The sequence below is a fragment of the Nicotiana tabacum genome, chromosome 8, assembly GCF_000715075.1.
Source record: "Nicotiana tabacum cultivar K326 chromosome 8, ASM71507v2, whole genome shotgun sequence".
Lineage (NCBI taxonomy): Eukaryota > Viridiplantae > Streptophyta > Magnoliopsida > Solanales > Solanaceae > Nicotiana > Nicotiana tabacum.
In genome coordinates, this window is record NC_134087.1 from 5634702 (window position 1) to 5644415 (window position 9714).

At 37.4% G+C, this 9714-nt stretch overlaps 1 protein-coding gene across 3 annotated transcripts; it reads left to right on the top strand.

Annotated features, from left to right (window-relative positions):
• The first annotated feature begins 3203 nt into the window (after positions 1-3203).
• On the top strand, positions 3204-8964 carry LOC107832155 (F-box/LRR-repeat protein At3g26922-like). Of its 3 annotated transcripts, none has more exons than XM_075218921.1 (5): positions 3204-3310; positions 5714-5969; positions 6243-7396; positions 7483-7674; positions 8506-8964. In XM_075218921.1, the coding sequence occupies exons 2-5, from the start codon at positions 5933-5935 to the stop codon at positions 8695-8697; spliced, it is 1575 nt and encodes a 524-aa protein (XP_075075022.1). In that variant the 5' UTR covers positions 3204-3310; positions 5714-5932; the 3' UTR covers positions 8698-8964. The 3 variants fall into 3 exon arrangements, with proteins under 3 accessions (XP_075075022.1, XP_075075023.1, XP_075075021.1); XM_075218922.1 differs by having other exon boundaries at positions 5714-5804; XM_075218920.1 differs by lacking the exon at positions 3204-3310 and having other exon boundaries at positions 5797-5969; positions 6231-7396.
• Positions 8965-9714: the final 750 nt, after the last annotated feature.

The following is a 9714-nucleotide window of genomic DNA, read 5'->3' on the forward strand; positions in this document are numbered from 1 at the left end:
TGTTCTTGGTACTTGTGCATGTTTCACTCATTTTTGAGCTGGTTTTGACTAATTGTCACCTTTTTAACCAAACCCTGCAAACAAGTACAACATGTAAGCCTTTGGGACTATTTTGTATACATTTTTAATCAAAACTCAAGTAAAAAAGAGTGTAAAATTAATTAGAATCCCTAGTTATCAAAGAGCTCCTCCTTCTCTCCAGAAATTAATTCCACGTTGAAGAACTAACTATTTCTCTCTCTAAACCCCTTTTTTCTACATTTTAAAAATGGGTATGATGGGTGTGTAGCCCTATGCGTAGGCTACACAGGGTGGCTTGCCATTCCTCTTCAATTGGCAGTTGCTGGATTTGCCTACGCATGGTACATAGGCTACGCTACAATGCTGCGTGGGCTACGCAAGACTTTCATAATTGTTCTGCTATCCTTTAGTAAAAAGGTCATAACTTCTTGTAAAAATGTTCAAATGATAAACTATTTGAAGCATTAGAAACTAATCACATAGACCTTTCATTTGATTGGTCATACACCATATAAATCTTCATATATTGAGATTTATGCTTGTTTGAAGTTAAGTCTTGTACGAACTCACTTGAAATTTTACCCCATCATATAATTTTTAATTTAACTGAGCCTTAGGGCTCTTCTTGGACCATAAACCATTCTTAATGTACCTCATACATGTATTATCATGATCAATTAATATCATTTATATTATTAATCCTGTTTATATCCGAATTAATATAATTAGCACCCGCCAATCTTATTAATGTTCTTAAATACTTCAAAATTTTCTAGGGTGTTACATTCTATCTTCAACAAAAGCCTCACAAAACTGAAAATAAATGTTATCTAGTGTAAAACCAAACATATTTTTTATGTTATACCTTGTATATTTTATTTTTTGTCCAATGAACTAAACATCTACAGTTCCATTAAATAATCTGTCATTATTCAATTGTTGTATTATACCTCATTTATTATAATCTCAATATAACTTGTTCATTAACCAAACGACCTTTGGTGATGACTTTTATTAATTATCAAAAAATCTAATGTTTCTACTGAATAAAAAATAACATGTTTTTTTCCCATTCCCTCCCATTTTTTCCAGAGTTTCCTCCTATTTATAGTTGATAATATAAGTTGGGAAAATGATCAAAATCACCTTTCTAATTTTGATTATTATCCATATTTATCCTCTGATATACTATCCGACCAAATTTATGCATATTATTATAATATCTGACCAAATTTATCCATGTCTCTAGCAAATCTTTAAAAATTACCCTAAACTTAATATTACTTTTGAAAGGGTATTGAAAAAATCAGTTCTTATCCCTTCTCTTACATTATTTTCTTTATTCAATTGATAGTAATACTTACCATTTTTATCATGTTATTATTTTAAAGATTTTACATGTATCAATTAATTGCTAATTGACGTAATTCTGTAACTCTAATACTTTTCCATGTTGAATTATATGCTCACAACACAAATGAAAGTTGAGCTATGACTAAAATACCATTTGGTAAAACTGTTATATTTCTTTGAGCCACCGAATGATAGAGGTTCCTGCACATAAATCAACAATTGGCAGTTTTCTTCCAAGCAATTCTTTGATTCAAAAAGAAGAACAATTTGAGATATTTTGATAAATATTAGGAATGGGAGTAATTTTTAAAAGTTTTTTGGACAAAGGGTAAATTTAGTCGGAAAATATTATCGGTACGAGTATATTTTACCGAATAGTACAATATAAGGTAAATATAGACAATATTAGAAATTTATTGACCTAGAGAAAGCGTATGACAAGGTTTCTAAAGAAGTTCTATGGCGATTAAGGACATATATGATGGGGCTAAGACTCGGGTCAGGACAGTATGAGGCGCTCTGAGCATTTTTCAGTTGTAATGGGGTTACACCAAGGTTCTGCACTCAGTCCGTTCTTATTCGCCCTGGTGATGGACGCGTTAACACACCATATTCAAGGGGAAGTGCCATGGTACATGCTATTCGCTGATGACATAGTTCTGATTGATGAGTCGCGAGCCGGTGTTAACAAGAAGCTGGAGGTTTGGAGACAGGATCTTGTGTCAAAGGATTTCAAGCTGAGCAGGACGAAGATGAAGTACTTGGAGTGTAAGTTCAGCGCTGAGCCGGGAGAAGTGGGCGTGGATGTGAGGCTTGGATCACAGGTCATCCCAAGTAGAGGCAGCTTCAAGTAGCTTGGTTCGGTTATCCAGGGGGAAGGGGAAATCGATGAGGATATCACACACCACATTGTGGTAGGATAGATGAAGTGGAGGTTAGCATCTGGAGTCCTGTGTGACAAGAGAGTACCACCGATACTAAAAGGTAAGTTCTATAAAGTGGTGGTTAGACTGGCAACGATATATAGGGCTGAGCGTTGGCCTGTTAAGAACTCACATATCCAGAAGATGAAAATAGCAGAAATAAGGATGTTGAGGTGGATGTGCGGGCATACTAGGATAGATAAGATTATGAATGATGATATTAGGAAGAAAGTGCACGTGGCTCCCATTGATGATAAGATGCGGGAAGCGAGGCTTAGATGATTCTGACATGTTCAGAGGAGAAGCCTAGATGCTCCGGTACGGAGGTGTGAGCGGCTAGTTTTGGAGGTCACGAGAAGAGGTAGAGAGCGGCCTAAGAAGTGTTGGGGAGAGGTGATCAGGCAGGATATGGCGAGGCTTCAAATTTTCGAGGACATGACACTTGATAGGGAGATGTGGAGGTCGAGTATTAAGGTTGTAGGTTAGGAGGTAGTTGACTGTTGCCTTACTTCGTACCATTGTGGGACTAGCTAGGTAGGGTTTTTGTTTAAGATAGCTAGTGACAATGTTGTGTCTTACTATTTCGCTTTTTAGTGCAGGACCTATTTAATAGCTATCGCTATTGCATTGCACCTTTCTTCTGGATTTTATGTTGTTCCTATTTTTCGTATGATTTTTGTGGTGATACTAATGTTGTCTCCTTTTGTCCTTTTATCTTTCGGAAATAGCCTCTCTATTCCTATGGGCTAGGGATAATGTCTGCGTATACAGTACCCTTCTCAACCCTATTAGTGAGATTTTAGCGGGTTGTTGTGGTTGTTGTTGTATAGATTATAGACAATATTAGAAAGGAACGGTTAAATTTGGCCCTTTCCTCATTTTTTTTTTTTTTGGCTTTTCCTTTATAAGTATTCTAATTTTCTTAGTCGCAACACACAAAAGAAAAGCTGTAGCCCGATTTCATCACTCGCTCGGGAACATTGAAGAATCAGCCAGCTTCGTACAAATCGCTGGTACCAAATTTCCATTTCTTCAGTGTAGTTCGATTCTTTCTTGCACCATCTGACATATGTTTCTACATTTCTTTCTTTCCCCTTCCCCCTACCCTACGAAAATGCAAGTTAATGCTCGATTTTCTCCAATTTAATCTCGAATTTGTGAATTTTTTGGGGCTTTCTACTGTTTAATAATTGGATGTGTTCCATTATTTTCGCGTTTTCTGGGGCACTAAAATTGATTTAGGGTGATTTCTGTTTGAATTCTTTTCAATTTTGTTTTCATTTGTTGCTTGGCTATTTTCAATTTAGGCCATAGTGCATGCCGAACGAATACTTTCCTTTCATTTATTGCAAGAAAAAACATAATATAATTGCAAAGCTTATTATTAATTGCTCCTGAGCTATCGTGTAACTGTGCTGGTAGTAGGTAAGGTACCTGTGAAACTAGTAAGGTGCGATCAAACTGGCTGGACACCACGGTTATTAAAAAAAAGCTTGTTACTAATTGCTTTGAAAGTGAGTGTGTAGAAGAGGTTAGCTTCTTGTTTGACTGAGTGAACTTCCTTTACTTTTGTTTTTTCCTGTATTTGTTGTTAAGCATTTCTTTGGCGCTATTATGGAACCTATTTCCAATTTAGATAGTTGTCAAATGTAACAACCCAGCTCGCACTAGTGACATTGTCCGCTTTGGGCCTAAGCCCGTACGGCTTTAACACGCGTCACTAGAGTCTAAGGCCTGTCTATTTATATATCCAAAATCTCTTTCATGTTTTGTCGATGTGGAATTTGCCTGGTATCACATACACCCCTCATAGAGACTTAACGTCCTCGCTAAGGTTTACCCCACCATTGTTCAAGGTTGCACGTGAAGTGCTCTGATAACATATGTAAAAGCTCAGCCCACTAGTGATGTTGTGCGCTTTGGGCCCATGCCCGTGCGACTTTAAAACGCGTCACTAGAGTCTAAGGCTTGTTTACTTATATACCCAACATTGCTCTCGTGTTATATCGATGTTCGCCTAAGGTGTCATATACACCCCCTCTTAGGGACTCAGCATACTCGGTGAGGTTTGCCCTACCACTGTTCAAGGTTGCACGCAGAGTAACTCTGATACCATATGTAACAGCCCGACGCACAAGTGATATTGTGCGGTTTGGGCGCAGGCTCACACAACTTTAAAACGCGTCACTAGAGTCTAAGTCTTGTTTACTTATATACCCAGCATCTCTCTCGTGTTTTGTCGATGTGTGATTTGCCTAGGATGTCACATACACCCCCTTTAGGGACTCGGCATCCTCGCTGAGGTTTATCCCACCACTGTTCAAGGTTGCACGCAGAGTGGCTCTCATACTATATGTAACAGTTCAGCCCACTAGTGATATTGTACGCTTTTAATAACTAGAGTCTAAGGCTTATTTACTTATATACTCAGCATCTCTCTCATGTTATGTCGATGTCGGATTCGCCTAGGGTGTCACATACGCCTGGGCCTAACGCTGTTACATATGGTATCCGAGCCACTCTACGTGCAACCTTGAACAATGGAGGGCAAACCTTAGTAAGGACGCCGTGTCCCTACGCGCACAATATCACTAGTAGGTTGCGCTGTTACACATGGTATCCAAGTCACTCTGCGTGCAATCTTGAACGATGGAGATCAAACCTTAGTAAGGACGTTGAGTTCCTACGGAGGGTGTATGTGACACCCTAGGCGAATCCCACATCGACAAAACACGGGAGAAATACTGGGTATATAAGTAGACAAACTTTAGACTCTGATGACGCGTTTTAAAGCCTTGCGGACCTAGGTCCTAAACGGACAATATCACTAGTGGACTGGGCTGTTATATTAAATTAATATTATATGCATTACATATTTGAGTTTCGAACCTCTCCAAGTCCCGCTTTTATTTTCTGTTAATGTTGATATATTTTTTAATGTTGATTTTCACTAATGAAATTACTTAATATTTCTAATAAATTTTAACATAAGTAATGTCATCGGTGATAAAAACTAAAAATTATATCTCGAAAGTTTGAATTTAAAGGGGGGGGGGGGGAGAGGGGGGGATATGTAATGAAAGTTATATAAAATATAGGTTGATTTTATAACAATTTCATAAAGTAATTTCAATTTATATATTTTGAATGACTTAAAAAAATTATAATATAGTTTGACATCATTTTAATTATATCCAAAGTACTGTGAAAAAGTTTATTAAAATATTATAATACAAAAATAATTTACATAGATGATGATTGATAGTTTAAAGGACAAAATAAACATTGATAAAAGAGAGGAAGAATGATTATCGTTTGAAGTTGAAGCAGGAATCTGATTTAAGCAAAATTGGGAAAAACTTAAATAATTTTAACCCACTAAAAGCTCATGTGGATTATTTTTTTGATTTGCACAGGGTGTCCGAGTCTCTAAGAGCCTCGACTAATCCCGGGGGTGCACAGGCCCTCGACAAGGAGTTTCTCGCAAGTGCGCCACGGTTAATTCAGGTTTTACCCAATCCAATGGCCCTCAGAAATTGTTTGCACCCAGTGGGTTTCGAACTTGAGACCTTGAAAGGGAGCAAACCCCAAGGCTCAAGTCAATTGCCACCAGGCCAACCCCTAAGGGTTAGCTCATGTGGATTATTGCAAATGACATCATTTCGATTCAAAGTGAGCATGCTGCAAACTCATTTGTTTTCCCTTCCATTCCCTCGTACAATAGAAATAAATAATTCTTCCTCTTGCTCCTAGCTTTCCTTATTCTTGTAGGGTTTGGCTTTTACACTTACCTAAATCCTTTAACAGCGTGGTTTTGGAAGGGAACTTTCCGTTTCCTTATACTTCTCCAATCCTTTCACTAATATGTTTAAGATGTATGTGTCACATATATACTCCTATTCTTTATTTTTATTCTGTATTAAAGTGTTATAGAAATTTTGGCAGCAATGGAAGGGATGGAAGGGACAGATCAAATTTCGGAACTGCCAGTGTCGATTTTGGAGCACATTCAGTCTTTACTTGTTGTTAAAGATGCTCTGAACACTAGTACATTGTCCAAGGCTTGGAACAGTGCTTGGGCTTCCCTTTCCTGCTTAAATTTTGGTGATGATATTTTCAGCAAGTCAAAGAACATTGTGAGTCGAATTCTAGCAGATCGGCAAAAGCAGAACATTTCTGTGCGAAAGTTCATGGTAAAGTTACCATATGCTTCGTTAACCTCTAATTATGTGGATAATTGGATTAATATACTGGTAGCCTGTAATATCAAAGAGTTGTCTATAGAGGTTGAACGCACACACACTTACATCAAGTTGCCTGAAGCAATCTTTGCTGCCAAAGCTCTAAACATGCTTCGTTTAGGCGGATTTAAGCTCGAACTACCCTCTGATGGCGTAAAATTTTCATCTTTGCGAGAGTTATACCTTGCTGAATCGTTTCTGGACGAGCAATTACTTCAAGCTCTATGCGCAAGCTGTAGCAATTTAGAAGTTTTGTCTTTAAGTGGATTTCATGGACCAATCAGTTTACAAGTAGCAGGAACTTTACCTAAACTAAGGGCGGTATATTTGGAAGATTGCCCAGATCAATTCCAGATGGTTGATATTGCAGCGCCTAATCTTAAAGACCTTGAAATTAGCTCCTTTTGTGAGGACCTACATGTAATTAAGATAACTGCTTGCAAATCCCTAAAGCATTTGGAGCTCTTGACTGTTGAGGCTGTCACTGACCAATGGTTAGAGGAGCTTCTTCCAAATATACCCAACCTTGAAATCTTTCACTTATCTTGTTGTTCGTTGTGGAAGACCGTGAATATATCAAGTGATCGGCTCAAGTATTTCCAAGTAACTGCGTGCAATAATCTGATTGAGGTTGATTTAGATACTCCTAACTTACTAGGATTCTTATCTGATGTTCGTTATGGAGAAGATACTGTTGATCCCTTGCCCACATTCAATCTGAAAGCTTCAAATCTGCTGGAAGCTTGTCTCTGTTTGATCCCAGAAACCCTTGACAATCCTTGGTACTCTAAGCTGATAAAGTCTCTTGGTAACTTTAATCATTGCAATGCTATCACTCTATGCTGTGAGAATGACAAGGTACGTACGTGCAACACGTTATCTACTTGCCCCTGCTTGAAGACGTGGTTCTGGATTTCTCATAGTTCTTCTTTTTGTTTGTGCAGGAGATAGTTATACCAAAAGACATGAGAGAGAACTTGCTTCCTCCACTTTATGATGCTAAGTGTTTGCGTGTAACAATTATGAATCCATTGAATCATTCAGTTGTGGACGTTGTGGATAGTTTGCTTTGGATTTCTCCTCAACTGGACAGCCTATATTTTGGCTGCGGGACTGAAGACTTAAAGACCCTGAAGGTAAGGTTTCTTGCACCTTTATTCTTTATGTGTGGTTTTCTGGCAGTTAGTTCCCTTTTTTACATGCCTTTGATTTCTTTTCTTTTTTCTTTTTTTTGTGACAAAACCTTCATACTTGGTTTAAGATCTTTTGTTTACCTAATAGTACAATTATGAGCAGATTAGCCAACTGATAGTTAGTCAACCAACATATGTAAAACTGCAATCACCTACATACATAAAGATTAGCGAGGTAACAAAACCCTTTGTAGCCCCTTAGAAAGTTGTTTGTATAAACTTACTTCTCATAAATATCCGCAAACGTATTGGTTTGTTGACTGGTTAAGGGGAAGGTGTTCTTGATTGATTTGTAAACTGTTAGAGAAATTGCGCCAAATGAATAACTTAAAGTTATGTGTCTCCGGTCTATTAGTTAAGACTATGTCTTAGCCACTTTAGTTTAGGTCTTATGTTTATTAGGAGTCTTTTAATCCTATCGGAGATTTATGTACATGCCATTTGAAAATATAGAGAATTCTAGTACTTATTATTGTTGTTGTTATTGTTGTTGTTGTGGTGGTGGTGGTGGTGGTGGTTATTTTTATTGTTGTTGTGTGCTTGGTCAACTTCAAGAAACAATATAAACACAAGAATTTAGTTCATAATACTGGAAAAGCAGGGACGTATGCATGTCTTACCTGCTTGAACTGAACAATATTTTGATATACCTAATTCGATGAACTTCCCCTTCCCTCACAGTGACTGTTAACCTTTCTATATTAGTTTCATGATTGATTGTTCATGGAGATACTTATTACCTTTGTTTCTGTCATGGTTTTCTTGGTTTTGTAGTTTACATCCAGAGATGCAGCTGATGATGAAGACGAGAAACCTTGTTGTGCATCGATGCCTTGGAAATGTTGGAGGCATGAACTAAAGAAAGTTAAATTGAACAACTTTACATGTACGGAGCTGCAAGAGTTGAGAAACTACCTTCTCACAAATACAGATATATTGGAGGAAATAATTGAAGTTCCACCATAAAGGAGCCTTCTCACTAATACAGATATATTGGAGAAGATAATTGAAGATCCACCATAATTGAGCCTTCTTACTTCATTTAAGTAGATTTCCTTTAACTAAGTTTCCATGGTTCCTTCTGTGTGGTTGCGTCTAGCTCATGTTATGCTTTGAATAAATTTGTTCATGACCTGTTCTACTGATGTGTTATGTACTTGTCGATGATGGGCATTCTCACGGTGGACATTTGTTTGCCATGTTATTGTTTCTAATTTCTTCTTTTTGCTTTTGATGTTTCAAAGCGTATTCAATTTATCCTGGAACATTCTCAGTGTATGATTGCCATAGTACAATTATGGGCAAATGAACGGGCGGAGACAATTGGGATTAGAAAGGGCGAGGCGTATCGAATTTTTTCATGATACATGAACTTATGGAGCTCCTTGAGCCCATTGGTTTTGTTTCAGTGGGGATTTGATGTCCAAAGTTTTGTTTGGTGGCTTGGATTTTCCCTGAAGATTGTTTCTTTGAGAACAAGGGTAATTATGCAGTGGAGCCATTGTATGTGGAAATCACATCTTTTTGCATTTGCTATAGTTTTGTTCATCAGCATTTGTAGTACTTCCATTTTTAGTGGCTTTACTGAGATGGTTCAATTGGTCTGCATGTTATACATGTAGGTTACAACTTTACATTTTTGTTGTCAAAGACCTTTTTATTCTCTTCAAGTATGCAAAAGGATACAAGATATGGAATCACTGGTGATTCTGTCTTCTTGTGTTGTTAATGAACCTGGCTATCCTTTTGGAAACTTTTGTACAGTAACTGTTAGCATTCCAGACCTGATTTATAAGAATACATATGGACTCAACAAAAAAAAAAAAAGGAGAGGAAAAAAATAGAGGATTTGGTGATAATACAGACTTTTACTGATCAACAGTAATGCAAGGTAACAAGCAACTCCTTGAGATTCCATTTGGTTTAATCATTTCAGTCTTAGTTGTGTTATGTGGAAACTCTGTTACTCAACTGTAGACTTCG